This window comes from Vigna unguiculata, chromosome 4 (assembly GCF_037176805.1).
Source record: "Vigna unguiculata cultivar grain cowpea cultivar isolate G323 ecotype 2 chromosome 4, ASM3717680v1, whole genome shotgun sequence".
Lineage (NCBI taxonomy): Eukaryota > Viridiplantae > Streptophyta > Magnoliopsida > Fabales > Fabaceae > Vigna > Vigna unguiculata.
The window spans coordinates 43550892-43576223 of record NC_140795.1 but is presented as its reverse complement, the minus strand read 5'-3'; the positions used below and the strand labels follow the sequence as shown (position 1 = coordinate 43576223).

The window sequence follows — 25332 nt, the reverse complement described above, 5'->3', positions numbered from 1 at the left end:
AATAAAATTAATTTAACTTTTTAGATTTAATAAATTGGCATAAACTTTAGAATAAATTACTTTCCATTTTTTTAAACTATAATTATTTAAGAAAAACAATTGACCTAAAAGTTTATCGACTACACTGTCCTAAGTGTATTTGGTTTGCAGGAAAATAAAAAACTGCTTTTTCATATTACTATTATTTACAAAATCTACTCAACCAAATAAAAAATATATATTTACATTTAAATTCTTCTACATTGAAAATTTTCACTAAAACAAATCTAAGAAAAAGTGAAGGTCCAAGACAAACATTTCTCCCTGCGCACAAGGGGCTTCTAGTAAGAATATTTATGGGCCAACTCTTCCTGCATCTCCATATCTTTCTTCCTGCACCCCTATAGATGTGATAAAATTATCATTTACCTTTAAAGATAAAAATAATAAAAACCTAGATTATTTTCCGATTTAAAATTAAAAATACATTGTGAAATCTGGAAAATTTTCAGATTATACAATCTAGAATTTATTCTAAAAAACAATATATTTTAGATTATACAACCAACAATGTTTTCAAATTTAAAAGTTTAATTGTGAGAAAATGCCTAAAACACAACCAATTTTAGAAATAAAAAATAAATAGTTAGAGTGACCAATTTAGAAATTAATTTATAAACTAAGAATTAGTATCTATAATAGTTTCTATTATGAATAAAAAAATAGTTGATAAATTGATCTCTAATATTAGTTATCAAGATTTTGGCTACCAAAAAAGTGTTTAGCCTCTGATTATTTTTGATTGTAAAATCCGAAATATATTTAAAAAGTAATACAATCTAAATTGTGCCATCTAAAATATATTTTCAAATCCAAAAATACATTCTAGATAGTGAAATCTTTCTCCTTGCACAATGTCACATGTTGTTACCTTGGACCACCACCATTACGCCATTGTCTCCATAATCGTTGTCACGTCCTTTTCCAAATCTAATATAGTCTATTTTTTTCATTATTATTTAAGAGATAATTATATCATACTTAATCTTTGAAAAAATAGAAATATAATCTCATATATATATATATATATATATATATATATATATATATATATATATTAAATAATTTTAGTAGTTCCTTCTTCTTTTTCATATGATAGCTTTTAAAATTGCTTAAATGGTTACCATTATAAAATGAAAAGTTATGAAAATTCATTTACATGCTTGGTACATTTTCTTTTTGGAGTTTAATAGTTTATTAGGCTTTCAAAGTTCTTATATTCAAATAAAGATCATGTTAGTCATCGCTACTAATATTCTTATATCATTGAATATATAAGATCTCAAATAAGACCAACATTTATGATCAATTTAACAAATTTCTAATAGGATGATAGAAGACTCACAAAAACATGTGTTATATGAGTCACAATTAACATTTCCTTATATGAAGAAACATGTCTCAGATTAGTCTTTTGTTTCAAGGTTGAAACATAAACCAACTTTTGGAACAATCAGTGATTCTATTTGTAAGTAACATAAATGATAAGAAGACAGAAAATTGATTATTGTTACATATAATTTTCCAAAAACCCTAAACCACACTGCAATACGCTTATTCTACTATAAGTATTTGTGTTGAATGAAATTATTAGTATAATCATCTTATGAGTGTCAAACCAATAGCAGTGATTATGAGGGTTGAAGGAAGACCAAATTTGAGATGGTTCCAGAAAGTTAAAGTGTATGCAATGTTAGGAGCACGACGAGCCTGTTCACACACTATTAAGTTTGCAGCTGATCCTAAAAGTGACAAGTTTCCTGCAACTGTGCTTGCCCAAGCCAGTATCAGCCATGCTTTCTTTTCACTTTCTTGCGAGATTGCAGCAGCTGAGGCTGCAACTGGTCCTCCAAGCAATAGAACTACAAAAAATGTAACATCTTCATCCGGTGTTTCATGTCTCGTCAAAAAATAAGATCCATAAACAAGAAGTTTTAAGGTTTTATGTTGAAAATGATATCCGATATATTATATAAATAAGGGTTAAATATGTTTTTGGTCCCTCAACTTTCAATGAAAATTAGAATTAGTTCCTCATCAAAACATTGGTCCAATTTAGTCCCCCAACTTCAGAACTGCGTGAATTTAGTCCTTTCAAGAAAATTTTGTTCAGTTTATTTAAGATTTCAAAAGCATTTCATGATAGCATTTGAAATGTTTACACCGTTTGACACATTTTTGCTTCAATATTAGCAAATAAACTAGCATGAAAAGCATCTGAAACGTTAAATAAACTTAACAAAATTTGGTTAAAAGGACTAAATCCATGCAATTTTGAATTTGAGGGACTAAATTGGGGCAAAGTTTCGAAGATTGACTAATTCCAATTTTCACTGAAAGTTGAAGAATCAAAAACATATTTAACCCTATAAACAACTTATTTTAGAAATGGTCAATTTGAATCTTTTCTGATAAAAAAGTTTATGAAAGATTTAATTTAAGCTTTTGAAATTTTCAAAAGTATTCCAATTTCCATATAAACTTCATGTACTATATCTCATTTATATACTTATTGTTACAATGACATTATGTGCTATGAATGTCTTGAAAAATGAAAATTATAAAGAGAAGTACAAGCTTAACACATTTATTCGTGGTATGAAACATTCCAAGTTCTAAATTAAAAGTTTAAAGACTATTCAAAACTACAATATTATAGAAAACATGTATTTGAAGGTTCCTTTTACAAAAGACAATAACTTAAATTTTGAGGATTATTTCCATTGTTTATTTCTTATAAAATATATAAACTTTATTTATAAATTATTATATTGAAAACTGAAAATGACTTTTGTTTATAATATTTCGGTTCATTGTCCGTGTTACGTTGAATTATTAACTAGTGTTTACACCCCTTTTCCAGCTCTTTTCATTAGTGAAACATGTCAATAATGAAACTAAATAGTAAAGTGGAACTCAAATTTTAACATTTAATTAATGAAAAACTATTATACGAAAATAGAAGATACAATACCCAACAAATATGATAGAAAATATATAAGATTAAAATATCTACAAAAAACTTCATAAACAAGATTAACCCAATGTTTAATTTTTTTAAAGTAATTTTCTTTTAAAAAAATGTAAGTTAAAAGCCAATCACTTAAAAGAAAAGTCTTTTATACCCATGAAAAAGAAGAAGTTCATTTACTCCGTGATTTAATTTAATTTATTAATATTAATATTATCATTTAATATAACTTAATTAATTATAAGTATTAAAATCACAAAAACAGAACTATTTTTAAAACATCGTTGGTAACGAAAACAGAGTTGTAATATTATTTAATAAAGTTATAAAAGAGGATAATACTATTGAGAACTATATACGGTCATAAATTAAAATGCACTTCATCACAAAATAAGGACATTGTATATTTAGTTTATTAACGAATAAATGCATCTACATTTAATAAAGTTATATTAGGGAATTGGTAAATAAATAAATTAATAATACAGTTATATTCTGTTTAAATAAATCTATCATGTTCATAATATTAATAAATTGGAAAGCTAAGTTGTTAATTAACATAAAATCTTTTTTTTTTCACATATGAAAATTCAAAGATAACTTTTTGGTCTCGATGTGGACCATCATTGTTGCAAAATTCCAAGCAACCCTTCTCAACTTTGACAGAATAATTTGATATTTTTGAAAATAAAAAGTTAACAAATTAACTTTAGAATTTCATTTTATGATATTAAACAAAATTTATTGTAATATATATGTTCTAAAAGAAAACAAAGAATAATCACAAAGAGAAATTTGTGACATCTGGCACTTTCTTTAGCAATGTAAAATTATTTAAACTCCAAACTAACTGAAATTAAACTATTAGGATATATAAATGTAGTTTTATGCATACAAAATGAGTAATTTCAAAAACCATTCTCTTTTATAATGTTCTTTTGTTAACTAATAAAACAAAGGTCCCAAAAATGATATTATCCTTATTTGTAGAGTTTTAGTACTTTGATGAACATTTAATTTATTCATTAATTGGTTGCCGTAATGAAGACTTTCAATGCTATTAAAGATTGTTGTTAATTAGTCATTCACAAGTTTTCATTTAGATAGTGATAAAACTTTTTTTAAAAAGAGCATTTTAACTACCAATGAGTGAACATGGAAAAAGAAAACATTACAAATCAAGTTCCTTTACCATGACAATGCATATTCAACATTAAAAAACCATGTCACATAAGAACAAAAAAGTTAGAAGAAAAAATAACTGAAAAAACTAAAAAAGTAAATTGAATATTTGAGTAACATGAGACATACCAGTTGGAACATTAGAAGCCACATTTGATAAGATGAGTATAACCAGAGCAAGTATTGCTACTCCACTAGCACGATCAACTCGAGAATAAGGTTCCATGACCTCCCAAAGAGCACCTGGAATTCCAGTTTTATTGAAACCATCTACTGTTATGAACATTCCACAAAAGAATATCAACAATGAATAAGAAACCTGTTCCAACAAAAAACATTGTCCAAAGTTAAATTTGCACCAAAATAACAATTTTTACTTGTTGATCGTGTTTTAAGAGAAAAAAATAGGGTTAACTATTTTTTTTGTCCCTACATTGTAACACGATTTTGATTTTCATCCCTATCTTAAACACTTTAATTAGGCTAGATCCATGTACTTAAGATATAGACGCGATCCTTTTCACTCAATAACATTAACTGTTTTTTTTTTTACGTGACAAACGACAACTCAAGTTGGATCAGTCCATAAATTTCCTTTTTGACAACATTTTAAAAGGTCAGTGTGATTCGACATTTGTCACGTCAAATAACAGTTAACATTATTGGATGAAAAGAATTCGATCCATGCATTAAGTATGTGAACCTAATAGAATCAAAATTTGAAATAAGAATGAAAATAAAAATCTTACCTTTTCTAAGGATGGTCTAGCATCTTGGAAATCAAGAACAACCAAAGCTAGAGCAGCTGAAATAGCACTCCATGACATATTCAAACCAAGAAGCATAGCAACCAACATTCCCAATGTGATTATGTAAACACACGACTTCCATAGTATGTATCTCCATCTTACACTCAAACGATCCTTCACTTCTAAAGTGTTCAAGACAGTTTCCACAACTGGTTTAACCACTTTCACATCAGTTTTTGAAGGACTAGTAGTTTCCTCACGTGTCTCATAACTCATACCATTTGTCTCCTCCTTTGATGCATTTGAGTTTCTCGTGGAATCCAACGTGTTACTGAGAACCCTGTCGATTTCACCATCACCCACTACCGATCGGTTTCTCAGAGTCTGAACGTGAGGGGAACTTGGAAGATTGAAATTTTCCATGTGTGTATTCCACTGTTCAGAGTTGAGTGAGCTAAAATGAGACATTGTGGCAGGGGAAAAGTGATGAGAATTAACCTCTTCCTCTGCTGCATGACTTGCTAGTGGATCCTCTTCATCCTTTTGAATAGACAACACCCTCCAATACATGACCATGAGAATCAAAGCATTCACTACAACCCCTACAAGCATAGCTGGAAGAACACCAATCAGAAACTGCCCAAATGAAATTTTACCTTGAACTGCTATGACAAGATTTTGAGGGTTCCCAATTGGAGTTGCTGCAGAGCCAATGTTAGCACTTGTGGCAAGTGCAAGCAACAAAGGGTGTGGTGGGAGGTTATGTTGCTTTGCGATTTTCAATATGAATTCTGTGAGAACAACACAAGCAGTGTCGTTGGTGAAAAGAGCACTTGAAACAGCAGAAATCACACAGATTCTGAAGAGTAAGTCCTTTGCTCCTCTGCTTTTCCAAGAAAGCAATTTTCCTATGTATTTGAACATGTCAGCTCTTTCCAAGTAAACACTGACTACCATTGTGCCAAAAAGAAGACCTAGAATTGGAAGATCGATTGCTTCGTATGCTTGATCTGGACTAATAACTTGGAATATGACCATCAGCATTGCACCTAACAACGACCCTGCAGTTCTTCCTATGGGAAGGAATGGCACAGCAGGAAAAACTGCTAGCATCCAGAAGATTGCAAAGGCAACAGATCCAAGCACTAGTTTTGGAATAGATGCCAATGCCATTGTTGTAACTCTTGAAGAACCTAGTTTTGATCAAAGACTCAAAGTGTCACCTCTAACCGTTATTCCAGCTTCATGATAGAATTGAGTTTTGTAGAATGAAGTTTCCTGAACATAAAAAGTGCATCATGAAAACCATTACGAAAGATAAGAAAAAACGACACTACACATATTCAATTCACTTACCTTGGAAAGCCACAATCTATCACGCCCTGTGATTTAACGTATACGAGCTTTCACCAATTTGCTGTCTTTGAATAGGAATTCATGCCATCTGCATGAAAAGCTATCAACTTTAAAACACTAAAGTTTGTTTTTTTTTTTCAAATTGAAATTGAAAAATAAGAAAATATCTTATTCAGTTAGAAAAATGGTATATAGGAATTGCGACATGATAAGTGTTCTCAGGACAACTCGTAATCACATGGAAGAAAGTGACCCTTTCTCAACTTTATATAAACACGCACAAACATTTACGTAACCATAAAGAATAAAAAAGTTAGTTATAACTTCATTAACTCAAATGTTTAGGCAACGTAAAAACTTTGTCAGTTTTTTCCTCTAAAAAATAAAATTGATACCCGAAAATTAATAAATATTGAATGTAGTACCAACTTTGTAATAAAAAATACATATTCTGACGTATTTATATTGGCATAACGTCACTCTACATTACTTAATCTAAAGATAATTTGTAAATTAAATACAATATTAATTATAAATTTAATTAATCAATATAATTTATTATATAAAGTAATATTATTAGAATTCGAATTCGGACCATTTGATTAAGGGACAAAATCTTAAAGCATTTCACTAACATTTAACATTGTATAATTATCTTGAATTACTAGATATATTAAAATATTTAAAATTAAGTTAAACAAATTTAAAAAACTACATCTAGCTTTGTAAATTAGATTTTATTTTATGATGGTTTTCAGTTTTAAATTTATAAAAAATTAATTTTAATTTGAAGGTATATGGATAGACTAACCTACATAATAATAATTTTGATATTATACTAACAAGATAGTGAGAATTTGACAAAATACAATAATAAAAGTAGTATATTATGACATTTGATTTGTAACGATGATGGAGATAAAAGAGGAAGTCATGGTAAAAAATAGTAAAAGTGTTTTAAAACTAAAAATCAAATTCATAATTTTTTGTGAGTGTAAAAATTTATTTTAAATGAGTTAAAAACTATTTCAGATTCGTTATTACCAGATTTATTTTTGTTTAAGAAAAATAATTCACCACCATTTTGGAATGCATCTTATATATTTTAAGAAAGCTTTATAATATGACAATGCAATATGGGGGAACGCACAAATCGTTTAAATTTAGTGATGATAACTATATTTGAACTATGGGACGAAATGAGACGAAAATCAAAGCATCGTTATTTCTACTTAGCTTTCAAAATGACGTGGAAATTACAACCAGATAAAAGGTGCAATTTCGAGATCTTACAATTTATGAACGACATTTTTCAACTTTTGTTCGAAACAATTATATTCTCCACTTCAACAAAATTTGTTTTTAGAAACTAAATTATTGCTCTCTCAAATAATAAAATTACTCAGTGGCTCAATTAAAGAGTAATTTAAAATCTAATCTTAATAAATATAATTAAAACTTTAATAATTCATGCTACTAAAAAATTCAGATTTTGATATAAAAACTAATTTATTTATCATTATATAAATTTAATCTAGTGACCAACTATATCAAAATTAATTTTATTACTATATTATATAAGAATTAGTTCCGTAATCATGTTATATAAAAAGCAATGGTCATACTTTGTAAGAACTAATACATCTACCATAACATATAAAAATTATATATATATATATATATATAATAAAACTAATTCCCTAAATCATATCCCATAGAAACTCATGACCACATAAATAAGGTCTAGGAGTTTATCACTATATTGATCAGAATAGTAAATATTTATTATTCAATTTGATCTACTTTCTTATATGTTTATTTGATCTTTGAAATCTTTATCTCAATTTCTAAATAAAACATAATTTTTTAATTTATTTATTATTAATTATAATTATAAGTTAATTTTAAACATTTTAAAGAAATATTTGGGTTAACACATGCCTTGGGTGCGGACAACAAATAAATTTTCAAAGGCAAGCTTTTCATGCTCCCTTATACCGAAAAAAACTGCATCAAAAGTACACAAAAATAAGATTAGAAAATGTCAAACAAGATAATTTGACTTACTCAGAAAAGAAAAGGGACATAAGGAAAACACAAGAAAACAGAACATGGGAGGCACAAGAAACCAACAACATCTTATGACATAAGGTGTTGTCAAAAAGTGACAGGGTTTTCCTCTGCCTCTTACTTATTCTTGGATCTGGTTAAGGTAACTGAGATAAACATAATAGAAACATTAGTGTAGCTGTATAAAAAACCATGAATTTTTTTTATGAAGTCAGAAAGAATGTAATGTATTTTAAGTGAGCCTTGTGCTAGAGGACTTGAGGCTGTTATAGTCAAAGTAACATAAATAGGAAGAAAGCCTCACATCTGACGCAGAAGGGGGAGTAAGGGAAAATGTAGCAACTATAAATGGTTCTAAGAACTAAACAAGATCGTATATGAAGGAGTTCGTATTCTAGGAGATGGTTTTAGGAGTAACAAGCGTTCAGGGTGCAGAATTGAATTCTGATCTGAGAAGGTAGAAATAGTGGGTTATTCTTGGCAAGTTTTGACCCAATGGTTTAGGAGGGGATAAAGAATTTATAAGCCATACAGAGATTTCAATATTCTTAAAGAGACCTATGTTAAATAGAAGCTCTATGGTCTGTATTTGAAGGAGTTGCTCAAATTATAACTAGAGTGTAAATGGCCCTCTAAGTGGTCTGTATTAAGGCACAATCGCTAAGTGGAACCTATAAGCTATGGTAAACAGTGTGACTGTTTAAGAGACAGCTATGTTTTTATCTGTTTACTACAAGCACTACAACTCTTTTTTTTTTTTGTTATCCCTGAAGTTCTCAAGCATGCCCTTTGACTGGCTGCCGGTGAAACTATGCAAAACAATATTCAGACTCTCTGGAGTCTAGAAAATGCTCTGTTGATGCTTGCAGATCAGACATGGCTTGGAAATGATACAGAAAAGCTTCTGCCTAGTGGTGGTATCAGAAGTTTTCAGTGGAGGCACTCTAAGATAGAGATAAGAATAACAAGATTGATAAAAGTTTGGGCGAGACTGGTTAACCAGAAAACTACCAGACAAAGAGTCAGGACCAGTTCCAATACTCTGCATGGAATTGCAGGAAGCAGTCAGGCAGTGTGCCAAAAGAAATAGTTGCAAGGGATTTAAACACATCTCTATGCTGACAATGATGCTACAAGACCTTGTTGGAGAAGTGATGGAATACCACTTGGGGATGGATTGTAAATGTTGTGAAAATAAGCAAATGTGAAAGGAAACGAACAGTTTGGGAGCTACAATCAAATGATTATCAACAAGACTGTGAATAAAATAATACAATCAATGGAACATGATGTGGGAACCTGTGATCTTTAAGCATGCTGTAGGAGAAAGGGTGGACCTTAATTCTTTTGTTTTGTGATTGATATGTGGGTTTGAAAGCCTAAGGTGTGCTTCAATAGTTTTAATGTACTAATAGGTATTTTGGATGGTTAATAATTATTTATACTTTTAATAATATAAATATATATATATATATATATATATATATATATATATATATATATATATTAACCTTCTTTTACACAATTTTTTACAGATTTGATTGCTTTATATATGGATTCGAGCACACCTAGTATTCTTTATATATATATATATATATATATATAGTTTTGTTGTCAGTAAAAAAGAAAAGATCAAGCAACATTATATAAATTCTACTGCCACATTCTCACGCCTCACATCTCTCATACAGGATTATGCAGAAAAACCAAAAGTGCAATAACAATAATAAAATTAGAAAAGTTGTTTAAGTTATATAAAACATTATTAAAGTATGTGACATTATTCAACCACTGAATAAGCTCACAAGAGTAGTTATTATTACATTGTATTTTTTTTAATAGACTACCAAGGACAATAGAGCACAATACTGCAAGTCCATATAATAAAATACCAATCACATAATTTTTCCAAGTCCATAAAACATGCACATAATACTTCAAACTCAAGTAACTGTAGTAACCACCACAGTAGAAAATAGACCAAGGAAAGCAACCTTACTTCCCTATTATGATTCCTCTCAAAACACCTCCAGTATTTGCTTCAAAACCTTGCTTATTTGCATGATGAAGGGTGTGTTGCAGGATATGCTACACAAAGAAGATAGTAAAATTAATAAAATTGCTGCAGGGGGGTATAGTTTGTATTTTAGACAGTAGATACATGGAAACACAATAGGATGACTTACAATAATTTTACACTGATCAAGGAGTCATCCCCCAGGAAATGTAAAAGAAGCCAGAAAGCAAACATAATTTTAATAAAAGAAAGGAGGAATTATAATTGAAATGTTTGCTAATATTGGAAAGACTACCGTGTATATGCTTTTAAAATCAAATTTGGTTTGAACACAACTTTATATAAGCTTTTTTTTTTAACAACTACATTATTAGTATTAACAGTTTTTAATTTAGAATTTTCACAACAATTATAGAACATAATAGGCTGGCATTGTGTTTTAATGTGCCTAAAGTTTATACGTACTTCTCTACTAGCTAAACCTGCATCAGTGCATTGCATTGTACTAGGTCTGCTAAGGATCTTTGCTATTCAAGGGTACAATAATAAAGGAGTGGAACCTATATAGCCTAATTTCTATACAAGTGGTAACAGATATTGTGTAGTTCAACGGCAACATCATCTCCGGTGCACGCACTCTTCAAAATCGGAAGTGATTCTTCTGTTAGAAAAAAATTTAAGGGAAACACTATGCCCTGTTCAAGTTAATGAAATTTTCTGAATTTAAAGCACACTTGCCAATGACTAACATTTGCCTCACACGGATACAAGTATGGACAAGGACAAAAGATAATGGTCTTCCTGGACATTCCTTCTCATGGAAAGTTGTTTAAGGAATTCATAAATAGTGATCATACTTGTCAAAAACATTGACATTGAAGCCCGCCTAGGTCCCAACCCTCTATAACATGCCATCCAAGCACCCTCCCTAACCAAATTCATCATTGTCTGCACAACATTAGGTCCATGGCGGCCATTCTCATCTCCATCCAACACTTGCATCCTTGTCTTCATGGTGTCCAGTGGCATAGTATTCAAAGCAGACATGCACTAGCCACTGCTGCACTTACTCCCTGAACTGCCATCATTGTCTTAGAATCTGGCCCCAATTCACAGCATTGGAAGATGCATATGTCAAAGTTGATATCCCAAAACTCCTATACAACTCCTACCACCATAATTCTTGATCATTTTGTGGACGGCATCAATCCCACATACATTTTGAGGTGATGAAATAACTTAAACACACCTTGAACCATCAAGCGCTGACTCACAACATCAACTGGGGTCCAAGCAAGTTGAGCTGCCAAGAATGCACTTAACTTAGCAGCAGCATTGGCAATAGTAGCAGCGGTAGGTTCAGCCACCCCAAACTTAAGGGCTACAGTGCCAACCTATTGCACAATCAGAGAACCTAGAAACTAATTTGGGTTTTGTTTATAATATTTAGGAGTCTGAAGCTAGTTAAGTAGGAGATACTTAACTCATTCGTTGATATTCTATTTAAATTCAATTTCTCTTAAAGAATCTTGTTAAGAAGCCGTGGATTTGTACTGTATTAAGATAATTTCATTAGCTACTTTCAGACAAATAAATAACCTACTCATTACTCATTAAATCACTCCAACGCAAAATTACGGTAGAAATACTCATTACTCATTTTCAAGAATCACTTCAACTCGATGAGCCTAACATTCTTATATTTCTTCATTCATCTATATTCTCAACTTCCCTACCAACTCAAGAAAGGTATCAGAAATGGATACTACTACGTCTAGACAAACAATGTTTCGGGCAAAAAATCGAAACAAGCATATTCGTAACAACCAAATCAGAATATATGTGCGTGTATGTGCGTGTAAACGCCAAACCAATGACGAAACCCGAAATGCAAAGCACAATCACTGTTCACAATCAAAATAATCAAATTGATTAAAACTGTAATATATGCTACTCACCGTAAAGATTAAAATCAAGAAATAGGAAGAGAAGTGGAAAATAAATTTTAACAAATATCTCAGTACAATTTCAAATCTCAGACATATATGAGAGGAAAAAAGGGAAGTAAACGATGGATATAAAGTGAGGAGAGAACCTTAGGGAGGACAGAACGACACCGTTAGGAGAGATTGCTCGGCAGAAATGACTGTGACTGGCCGGCGACTTCGCCGGAAAACGGTGCTAGAAGAGAAAAAAGAGAACGGAAAAATGAGCTGAACAATGAACCGTGGCTTCGCCGGGAAACAAGAAGAGAGAAAGAGAATCACGAAGAAGAGATGAAGAGAATGGCCTCTAAATATTAGAAGTAGTGGCTATATATAAAGAAGACATGTGTACTTCAATTGATCAATGAGTCATGCATAGTTACTAATGTTCAATTAAAACTTATGACGTGGTTAAAAATTGTTTAATACAATAAAATTTCTGTTTTATACCAATGATATTAAGTACACAACATATAACAACAATTTACATTATTTAATAGTAAATATCACTTTACACAAATAATTTTATGAACATTTTTTTCATATGGTATATAAGTTTGTTTTATTATCGAATCACTAAATAATTTATTTTTCAATATGATATTAAAATTTATATTAATTCTTTATTGTTATACTTTTGTTACAGTGATACATTAAACGATTCGTTTAAGTCCATATTTTAATTTTGAAGATTTGATACGGAACGTGAACTTATGAAATTTTAAAAATCATATTACAATATAAAATATTAAGAGTCATATAATTACATAATTACAATATAAAATAGTATGATTTTTCAGAATTATTAAAGATGTGTATGAAAAATATAAGATATATGATAGATATATGATATATGATATAATAAAAGTAACATAATAGAAAGTCAAATAACTTTATATGTTTTTTAATGAAAATAAAGTTATAAAATTATTGATCTGAGAATTTTCTCTTTCCAACTTAAATGAGTACAAATTTAAACGATTGTATATTTTACATGGATTATTATTTTGTAGACAGCGGTGTTAACATGGGACTAAGATACAAGAATCAATGCAAACAATTCTAAATCATATTCTTTTAATAAGAATATTAACTTATACCGGAATACTTGCCTTGTATAAAAAACAATAAAGTATATAATATGAGTTCATGTCCCATAAAAATAGCAAATGAGTATATTATTCTGATCTGTTGGTTGGAATACGTCACTCCCATTCTTGAAAGGAACAAATTCTACATTTGTTGAGTATGATTGAAACAATTTTACTTTTTCATAATAAAAAACTCAATGATTCTGTTTCATTAAAATAAAAACTAAAAACTATGATCTTAAACATGGATATTTAGATAATATACGATGTTTGTGATAAAATAACATAAAAAAGTTGTGGATATGTTTATTTTTACAGAAAACAAATATACATAACAGTTGAAAATTTCATTGTCGTGATTTTGTTTCTGAGAAGTGAAGTGGATAGCTTAAAATAAACAAAGGTTTTGTTAGAAGAGTTTGTAAAACTTTAGAAACTTTTTTCTTCCAAAGAAATTGACTTCTTCCAACATTTTGTTCAGAAATATAATTGCTGTAAACAAAAGAAAATTTGAAAAAAAAAAAAAGAAGAAACTTTCAAAGTTCAAAGAGTAATTAATTAATTGGGTCTGAATGCTTCTTAGTTTAAAAGGTACAAGAAATCGCAATTGTTTTGCCATTAAAGTTCCTGTCATTAATATTAGTTGTAACGTACAAGGATTATTAATTCTAAAATATTTACTCTGAGATAAATTTGTATATATTTTTTAAAATTTTGGATAAAGAATTTTAAAAAAATATTGGAAATTTATAATTTCATAAAAGTAATTAAACTTATTAAAAATATTAAATTTTGAGTTTTAATTCAAAGAATAAGAATTTGAACTTGTCCGTAATTTTAATTTTATGCGTTTTCTCTTCATATTATCTCTATATGGTTGGAATGAATAATTTTATTGATGATTTTATTAATGATGATAAGAGTTATTTTTTTATTTAAATTGTTGTTCTTGGCTTTCTTCATCAATTTCAAGTAGACCACTTTTTTCCTTTTTTACTAATGTGAACTAAATTTTTAATTAAAATATATCTTCATTTTGTGTTGTTGTTGTTTGTAATGATTTTTTTTATCATTCATATTAATACTATTCTACGTCAATAAATTCTTAATGTTAACTAGAGAAATGATAAGTCATTGGTTAAGATTTTTTTTTTACCAAAGTCAATTCAAAAGCTTTTTAATTGAATTGATTGAAAAGTTGACAAAACAACGTCGTAAAATTGATCATAATTGATGATAGTCTACTTAACAAGAACAACTTAAAAAGACAATCAATATAAATATTTTTGAATTATCACTAATTATTTGATGTTAAACTAATTTATTTACATTTAGTGATAATTTAAATTTTTTATCCAAATAAAAAAATTAAAATTTGTTAATAGATATAACATCCAATCAAAATATATAAAAAATTACACAATTCAAAATGAAATTAAATCAAATTTAAAATATTTAAAATTCTTATATATTATAAAATAAATTCACAATAATTAATGTCATGTTAAGCATCACGGTGAACTTTGACATTTCAACTATGACTTCAAAGTTCATCAATCATTTGTCATCGCATAAAAATTTATTGAAAATAAAAAATAAATTAAAATAATACAAAGCATGAGAACTATACCAAACTCATGATAAAAGTTATATTTCATGAAGACAAACTATACCTATTATAAAATAAATCTAAATAAATACATGTAGATAAAACATTCAACCACTTGTATTGTTCTCTATTAATAAAACCTAAATTAACTAACTTATCAATATAATATTTCTTTCACGAAAAACATGAGAAACTTTGAAGTGAATATGGGTACACAAATGCAAACACCAACATCATCTCCCTTTAAGACAAGACTCTAAGAAATCACTCGTTAATCCAAAATATCGCGACAAACTAAAGAAGAGTCACTTTCTAACCAAAGCCTGTGAGAGTCCTCATTTCAAGCATGTTCTAAAGCATAAATGACTTTATAAACTCAGTATAAATAAGAATTTGTACTCCTAAAAAAGTTAAAAATTGTCCATATATATATATATATATATATATATATATATATATATATATATATATATATATATATATATATATATATATATATATATATCCCGATATCCTCTAAAAATATTAACGCAAATCAGAACAATCTCTAATTGCACTATAAGTATTCATCTTAAGTCAATTACCATATGAAACTTACTGTATTACGGTTTTTTTAATTAAAGGCTTCCAAAATCTTGGAAATTTATGCATTTATGCTTTATGATGAGATTCTATTAAGGGGAAAAAAATAGAAGTAAATCACTTTCACTAATAGCTTAGAAAGAACGTAGGTATAAGGTGGAGAAATTAAAACACAAACCAAAAATTAAATTTGATATCTTGTATTCCAAGTTTTTCCAACCCATTTGGCAAGGTTTTGTTGACAAAAACTTGAGTCTTTATACAACGTCAACCTATCTCAATCACAATTACATATAATGGTTGTCACATTATAGTTGGTTAAATCTATGTAATAGATTCGAAAGAAAACGTCAAATTCAGAAGCCAGTGAAAAAACTTATTAGTTTCTTTTAACCTCTTGTATTAATATCAACAAAATCTTAGAAATGTGACATCAACTTTGACCCTTCAATGTAAGAAAATAGTAAAAAAAAAAATTACGAAATTTAATATCTACTTTCGTGATGATACCATTTTTATTAGCATAGCCCCAGTTAATTCTAGACTAAGTTGTCGTGCAGATTAAATATTTTCTCTTTATAGTAAAGTATGGTTGTATATAATGTGTTGTTAATTAATTAATTACTAAAAGTGAGACATGAGATTTAGCTTTTAAGTATGTATGATAATTATGTTTTGTTTAGACTCTATTAATATCTTTTCAATAAATTATCCAATATTGAAATAGAAATATTTTGTTGATTAAGTTTTAAGTTTCTAATAAACCGGATCTTTCATTAAGTCTTTATTAAACTTTTTTATATATTGAATATTTAAAAAATTTATATTTCATTTAATTTTTTTTATCAAACATGCAAAGTGATGTTATATTCAAATTTATACTCAAATTATTCAACGTTGAAACTTAAAGTCATGGATGATTATCAATTATCATTTTTATTTATTTATTTTTAACTTTGGAAGATTAACTTAAATTAGCATTGATAGGGTGGCTCGTTGATCATTCCATAAGTTTTTATATTTTACTTTGATAAGTTTCTTTCTTTGACAACAAAAGTATAAAGATTACACAGTGATGGGTGACATTTTGTCCCTACTATAATTTATTTAATAAAGAATTTAATATTAGTTTAAAAGAATTCTAATCCAGGTATACTTTACTTGTGAAAGTTATTGACAGAAAAAATATTATAAAAGATATATGTTAACTAGTAAAGTTAAGTGAAGAAAAACAAGTTAACCAATATTGGGTGAAGAAAACCAAGTTAAACAATAAGAAATTTGAGCACATGAATAACACCTTCAAATAAAATAAAGTGAGAAAGTTATACTAATTTTCCATTGAAAGGACAAACAAAAATGGGGAATAATAATTTTTTTACAGAAATTTATATTTCACTTTGCAATTTTCTTTACTTTACTTTGCTAATTTCTTGTCATTTAATTTTCTTACCATCTATCTTTTCGTCATTTATTTTCTTTACCCCTTAATTTTCTTGGTCCCTTAGCCCTTTATTTTACCCTACATCTTAATTGCAATTTCTTATTTAGAAAATCTTTCAAAAACTATTATTATAATCATATCTAAAATACTAGTTAAACTTATACAAGACCAAATTCATCTAACGTCTTAAAGTGTTGTTGTGCATTGTTAACATTCTTAATTTAAAAATATAATAAATTTAAAGATGATAAAAATGAGTTCAGCACAAGTCCTATTAAAAATTCAACTCATCGACTTATCCTGACCTAACACACTTAACTTGTCAACCCATCAAATATAAAAAATATTTTTCTTGAAGGTTAAGGTTTAGGATTCTCACTATGTACTTATTTAAGTTTTTAGTATTTTTTTTTAAGTTTATATACATTGTTGTTATTGTTTTCATATAAATTATGTTTATGAAATAATATTAGACATATTTGTACTATTTTTTTTAACATATTATTTGTTAGGTGTATAAATTAAATTTGTCAATTTTTGCTTGATTTATAAAATAGGAAATTTGATCTTTTTATTTCTGGTTAAATACATGTTAGTTGGAAAAAATAAAGTGAGATCAAAGAAAATAAACTGAGTATTTCTTAATTACTACTTTCGGATATTTGCCACCAAGATCCTTATAAGTTTATTAAAACATTTTTGTCAATTGATGAAGGAGAATGATTAAATAACAAAATTAGAAAACTTTTTTTCAGAAGTGTTATACTTAATGGTACTAATAAATGCATTCTTCATTACTTTTAATAATTTTTTATTGATCGGTTTCTTAACTATTAAGAAAACTCCAGTTTTCTAACTGTGAATGTAGACTGATATGCACAGGTATTAAATATTAAATGTGTAAGTTGTGAAAATAATTAAGCATTAAACAAATTATGTTAATGACATAATAACTATTTTGTTTTCTGGTAGGAAAATTCTGCAAATATTTTCCTCTTCCCAACTTGTGTCCATATAAAAATAGAAAAGTCCTTATTGTAATTTAATTACGTAATATTCCTAACAATTGAAACTTTAACATTATTTATATTTTAATGAAAGTTTAAGATTTCTCATGTATTTTATATCATACTTGTTAAAAAATAACACTACAAGAAAATTCTCAATGACCAATTTTATAACACAAAAATACGTTTAGAAACTAAATTTTTTTAATAGCCAAAACTTAGGTACCTATTGTTAGTATTGGAAGTCCCACAACGAATAGAGATAAGACTAATTCACAATATATAAGCGAGGTGCAAACTTCACCTTACAAGTGTCAATTATAATTTTCTTATCACTAAAATAAATCATTAATCAGGGATTTTCTTATAGATTCAACATCAAGTTTATAAGTCTTTTTATTTATATGTTGTTCTACTTATTTATTTTTCACTAATATTGTGTAGAATTTTCAACAAATTCTTACATTTTACTTATATAGAAAATTGAAGAGGAAAATTATTTCAAAGAACATTAATTTTTAGGTTGTACCTTTGTCTGCATTTGTATGAAAGTAATAGATGCATCCAAATTTTGACCACACACAATAAGTTCACACTTTGGTGAGAAGAAAAATTGTTTAAAAAGTGATGTCAAAGTTTGATAGTATAAATTTCAACTGCATATAATTTGAGCTTCCTACAGTATTCAATGAAATGGAACCCTAGTCAATTCAATTATGAGGTAGTCTTTGTCTAATTTTATGGAATTTTAATTATTGGTATTTGATTTATATATTTGTTTTGCTTGGTAAACTACAATTCCAATCAATCAACATCCTCATAAAAATGGAAAGAAAAATATGGAGACTTATTTAAAAAATTATGGAGAAGAAAAATGGTTCAAATCTTAAATGAGAAACGGTAGATGTGTTTTTGGTACGTGAATTTTAAGTGTTGTTCAGAATAGTAAACATCAGAGAATATTATGTGTATTATTTTTTAATTTTCGGTGCAGAATTTTGTTTATTGATAATTATAGTTTTTAGAATATCATAAATTAAATATGTATCATACATTTAAAAGTGTTTTCGAAATAAGAAACATAAATATTACAAAAACTTAGGTTCCCGATTCACTTTCATAAGAATTAATAAATACATTAATTAGTGAAAAGTAATAGAAAAGGTTACATTCCTAAAATTGATTTTTAAAACGTTCATTTCAAATACAAGAATTATGAATTTAAGCTTCCGATATTTATTTCATTACATTATTATTTTTTTTTTATATCTTGAAACTTTATTTTCTGTGTTAGTTTACATATAAATAGTTGTTACCTTCTAACAAAATTGCTAAACAAATTCTTTATATCAACTCTCGGTTAAATTTGTCAATTTGGTAAATTGTGGAATTAATTGTGTTTTTGTTATTCGTTATATATATAAAATTTAAACTTAAAATTTGCTTTTTAATATGTTAGAGTTTAATTCAAGGAAGTTTTTTTTTTTTTCTCTCTTTATTCTTTACTCATCATCGATTAATATTAGTTTCACGCTCGAGATTCTTTGAGGTAAGATAAATGTGTCGAAAATTCAACATAAAAAAAATAAAACCAATTTATTATATATAAATAAATATAAACCTTATAAAGTTTGCAAATTTGTTATGTAATTAAAATTAAATTTCATTTTTTAACAAGTGTATATATATTAACCCTTAATTTTATTTTTTTTATATACTTAAAACCAAATACTAGACGTAATACCAACAACATAATTAAAAACACAGTGCCAATACTTGAATTGGCATGGCGTCACACCATATCAATTATTACTTAAAATCAAATTATTCCATGATAAGAAAATGTCAGAAATCACGCGTTAAAAGGAAGACCATTGGTTCTATTTAAATTAGGTTTTAATTAATATCTTTAATATCTTATGTAGCTTATCGAAGCTCAAAAAATGATAATGAAATGCTAAGTGATAACTATGTTTGAACTGTATGACATAATGAGCAAGAGTGGGTTACGTGAATCCAAGACTTATGTACATTGGCTCGTGAAAAAGAGTGATTATAAAGAAGACATGCCCACTAAATGCAATTGTTAACTAAAATGGAGAATTACAAGGGGAGACTAATGAGTTTTTTTCCATCACAAATAGATGAAAATTACATAATATCAATCACCATTTATATAGAGGAGATGATGAGTCTTTTCAAGTCTTCTACACTTCATATTCTTATTCATATTGCCATGTCTACTAAAGAATGTTAATTAAATGGTTTTTATTTTAAGAGAGAAAGAAAAGCCACACAAGACAATAGAATGAAAATTGACATTAAAATTTTATCAATTACTAATTTCAAAAAATAAATTGAGGTTTAGTAATTAAATTTAAAATCTTATAAGTATAAGAATACGAGTGAATGCTCATCTCTATTCCTTCTTCCTTTCTTTTATGGTGCGTTTAAATGAGGTAATTTAGGAGAATAATTTATTTATTTGGACTTTGAAAATTTTTCAAGAAAAATGACATGGTTGGATGAAGGAATTAAAAGGAAAATGAAATTGAAGAACTTTAAGAAGGTATCAAATAATTAAAATAGTAGAATTTGAAGTTCATTAAAGAAATAATGAAATTTAAATTCTCTAAAGTTATGGAATTGTTCATTGGATAGAACAAAAAAAAGTATACAAGTCCAAAAATCAAGTCGGGTCGGGCCAAAGGTCGAGTCGGGCTGAGCCAGACCAAAGGTTGAGCCGGGAGGGTCAAAGGTCGAGTTGGGCCAGACAAAGCCGAAGGTCGTGCCAAGTCGAAAATGTCAAGCCAGACTAGGTCGAGTCAGGTTGGTCCAAGTCGGGCCAAAGGTCGAGCAGGCCGAGTCAAAGGTTGAACAAGGCCAAAGATTGAGCTGAGTTGAGTCGAGCCGGGTCAGGCTGGGTCGAAGGTTGAGCCAGACCAAAGGTCGACTTGAACCAAAAGCCAAGACAAGTCGTACCGAATTGAAGATTGAACTAAGTTAATTAAACTCAAAAGTAGAGTTAAGTTCGTCGTAAAATATAAATTAAATTGCTTTATTAAAAAAAATTGAAATTTAAAATATTTTAATTATTTCATCCAAACTAATAATTTAGAAATGAAGAGAATTTGATTACAAATAATTCAATTACTAATTATTTTAATTTTTTGGAATCGTTGAAACACAAGGTTATTTTTCTTTCATCAAAAGTAATGTCTGTATGCATGCTTTTCTTTTTCTTTTCATGAATTTCTCCTTTCAATTTCTAAGTGTCTTTTTTTCACGATCAAATCACATTATTTAGACAATGAAAGAATAGAGTGTATTTTTATTCTATTAGATTTTGATATAAAATAAGTTCATTTTTTTAGAATTTGACACTGCCCGTAATGAATTCAACTTTTGTTGGTTCTCTTAATATAGAATGTTCATTCTCTCAACCGATTTTCATTTTAATTTGTGTATTGATGTAGTTTTTTTTCATATAGAACTCATTGAGATCTAAACTATTATGAAGTTTTCCGCTAGTTTTTGGATATTGTTTGAACTCCAAGTAAATTTAAAATAAGGAAAATTATTTTAAAACATTGTTGAAATGACAAATCTGTTATGATTATGGATTATGTTAATGGAAGTATATTTTTGTACAGTTGAAATAAATGTTTAGATTTTTTTTTTTAATCTTAATATTGATAAGTTCAATTATCAAAATGAGTATTGGGTGTTGAAATTTGATTTGAGTTGATATATATTCAAGTTAGTTTTGAAAGAAAATTTAAGGTGAGCTTAAAATTTTGGTAGAAGGTTTAAAAGGGGTTGCTTTTAAGAATTTGTGAGATTGATTTTGAACTATTAAGTTTACTATAGATTTAGATTTTGAATGTGCAAATTGAAAATTATCGTCATATGAAATTGTAAAAAAATTAATAAACAATGTAACTGAACTGTATTAATTATGAATTATATAAATATTTTATTAATTTTCTTAGAAAATATTAAAAAAAACTCCTATTTTCTGATGTGTTTATGTAAAACATGTGCGCGACAGTACACTAGAAAAATCCTAAATAACTTTAACTTAATTATGTAATATTTTCTACAAGTTTAAACTTAAAATCATTTCACGATCATTGATGTTGTTTTGATATATTTAATAAATCTTACATCGTTTAAGAGTTAAAATTAACTATAGTTTAAATACTCATTATTTCATCTAAGACGCCTATAAAATTATGACGGAGATTTGCGTTTTAAAACGGACAATACTTCAAAAATACGGTCATTATTCTTAATAATACTCTTGGACAGAATTAAATCGAGTTGAAAGATATACATAGTTTAATGATAAAGAAAGCTGAAGAGGAAAATTGTTGCAAAGAACATTAATTTTAGGTTGTACGTTGATGTTGTGCATGTGTAAGAAAATGTAAAATAGATGCATCCAAATTTGACCATATTACAACAAGTTCACACTTTAGTGAGAAGAAAACTTGTTTAGAAAGTGATGCTAAAGTAAACGTTATAGTATAAATTTCAACTGCGTACATTTTCAGCTTCCTACAGAGTATCCAATCAAATACTTCCCTGGTCAATTCCATTACGAAGGAGTCTTTGTCTAATTTTATGGAATTTTAATTCTTGCTATTTGATTTATTTGTTTGTTTGGTGAACTACTTCTAAAATTCATCAACATCGTCAAAGAAAAAATGGAAAGAAAAAAAAGGTTCAAATCTTAAATGAGAGATTGTTCGTATGCTTCAGTTGAGAATTTTTGTTATGTGGATTTTAAATATTATAAGAAAATAAAAAATATAGTTTATTCTTAAGAAAATTATATAAAGGCCCATGTTAACAAAGATTTTATTCTCAACCCCATTATGCTCTTTATTATAATTATTTTAAAGAATATTGCTAAAGAAACTAATAAGCATGTTTTTGGATACTTATTTCTTGAAACACAATTTCTAAAAAAGTGTAATATATCATAATAGAACCGTCCTGAAATTGTTACAAAATGTGTGTGCGAAATTGCAAGCCATGGTCGAAAATAAAAGGGGGAGAATATTGATAATATATAGTCATTGAGAATTTCTAATAATAAAAATGATACATGTCAAGTTTTGAGCATTTGGCAACCATTCACCATCACACGTACCTTGATGATGGTAGTTCTTGGAAGTTGGAATAACTCAAAAACTTCTTCCGATATTAATATATTTTATTGTTAAAAAAATTCAATATTTTTTATTAATTTTGTTTTGAATTTTTTATAGAAAATATATATAAATTTTATTATAAAAAATAATTTATATAAAAGTATTGTCAACTTTTTTCAATAATATTTTATATAAAACACTTTTCACGATAAATTTTATAGAAAATACTTATAAATTTTATAATTTTATAAAAAATAATTATTCATAAAAAATTACTTTTCAATTAAATTTTTTCATAAAAATAGCAGAATTTTTCTTTTAGATCTTTTTAACAAATTTATAAAAAAAAATTTATGTAATATAAAATTTTTTAATAATATTTTATATATAGATATATATATAATTCTATGATTTTTTTTAAACAGTTTTCATTAAAACATGTTTGCATAATATAAAATTTAGATAATGTTTAAATTATTTAAATTATCTTTTTTTTAATCTAGGATAAAATAAGGTTTGCATGTTATAAAATCGAAATGCTCTCAGTTTATAAACCGACGCTATCTAGGTTTCTTAATCAACAATAAATTAAGTAATACTAATGAAAACGTAACGTATACATTTTCTTTATGATAAAAAATAATGAAATTATTATTACTATATCATTATAAAAGTAGATGTAAATAATTTTTATAATTTGATTGTAGGTAGCTATTTTATTTTAAAAATGCTTAAATTTTAAAAATAGAAATTGTAACATCCACTAGTGCAAAATTGCATTTTTACCTCGCCTTATAGGTCTCGGTTGGTAAGGAACCGAAGCATATAACAGCGCGGTGGCATTTTTGCAATTCCAGGCAACTTTTATGCCTCGGTTCAAGAAAAGCCCGAAGCCAAAAGGGGTTATAGGCTTCGGTTCAAAAAAAACCGGTGCCAAAAGGTCCTTATATGCTTCGATTGAATAGACCCGAAGCCAAAAAGGTGACTAGAAATTTCAAAAATGCCACTAGCGGTTACGTCTTTGGCCTCGGGTGGCACTGAACCGGGACCAAATAGGGCTATATGCCTCGGTTATTAATTGAACCGAGGCCATATAATTTTTTAATTAGGGCATGAACTCCTCTACTTCTTCCTCGCGCGCCGCTGCTCCATCTCTCTCTGCGACAACACTCTCCTCACTCTGCGCCGCTGCTCCATCTCTCTCTGCGACAACACTCTCCTCACTCTTCCCCTCTGCGCACACTCTCCTCACTGTTCTACTTCTTCCTCGCGTGTCCATGGAAGAACTGGTTTACGAAGAGGAGAACAACGCAACGCAGAGTCTCCGTCACCCTCGGAATCGCCGCCGCTACAGTCTTCACGGTGGACAACGCAACGCAAACCCTAATCCCTCTCATGGCTGCGCGGTCCTGCTCGCCTGGGACTACGTCAACGATTGACGGCGGCACGCATTCGCTGCCACCACGCCAGCCACCGACACTGGGTCCGCGAGCACCAAGGAAACCAGCCCTCCGGCCGCCGCGACAACGACCGCTCCTGTCCGAGACTCCGACTCTCTGTTTCTCTATTTCTGATTTGTTCTTGGGTGTGAACGTTTGGGGTGATTTTCTGAAAACCCCAGTGTTGTGATGTTGTCAAAGAACCATCAGTGTTCTCGACAAAGTTCAGAAGAGAAGCTTCATCTTCCACACCAAAGTATTGTTTTGCCTTTATGCTTCTGTCACAGTCGGAGATAATACCACAAACAATGTCTTCTGATTTTCCTGTTGTCATCCTTGGCTGCTTTATCTCCTGTTCTCTTTTGATGGTTTCTCCATTTCCAGTTTCACTCTCCATGCTGTTTGCTGCTTTGTGTCCCGTACTGCAACTCTCAGTTTGTTCTAGTGGCTTCTGTAATCGATTTTTCAGATCCTGCAACTGTTCAATTGCAGGGAAGCTCTTGCGGTTGGTGACAGTGGTGACGCGGAGGAAGAAGAGAAGGAGAAATTTTAATTAAAAATTTTAATTAAAAAAAAAATACTTTTACCTATGGCTCCGGTTCATTTAGAACCGAAGCATAAAAGGGACTTTA

The 25332-nt window shown here is 28.5% G+C and overlaps 1 protein-coding gene and 1 pseudogene across 1 annotated transcript; both read right to left on the bottom strand.

Annotated features, from left to right (window-relative positions):
* Nucleotides 1-1521: 1521 nt before the first annotated feature.
* Nucleotides 1522-12682, bottom strand: LOC114181266 (silicon efflux transporter LSI2-like). The gene is made up of 6 exons (XM_028067672.2): nucleotides 12480-12682; nucleotides 10367-10455; nucleotides 6298-6385; nucleotides 4942-6219; nucleotides 4322-4511; nucleotides 1522-1901 (listed from the first exon to the last, which is right to left on the bottom strand). Exons 4-6 carry the CDS (start codon nucleotides 6112-6114, stop codon nucleotides 1639-1641), a joined length of 1626 nt encoding a protein of 541 aa, XP_027923473.2. The 5' UTR covers nucleotides 6115-6219; nucleotides 6298-6385; nucleotides 10367-10455; nucleotides 12480-12682; the 3' UTR covers nucleotides 1522-1638.
* LOC114180856 (uncharacterized) lies at nucleotides 10463-24540 on the bottom strand (annotated as a pseudogene).
* Nucleotides 24541-25332: the final 792 nt, after the last annotated feature.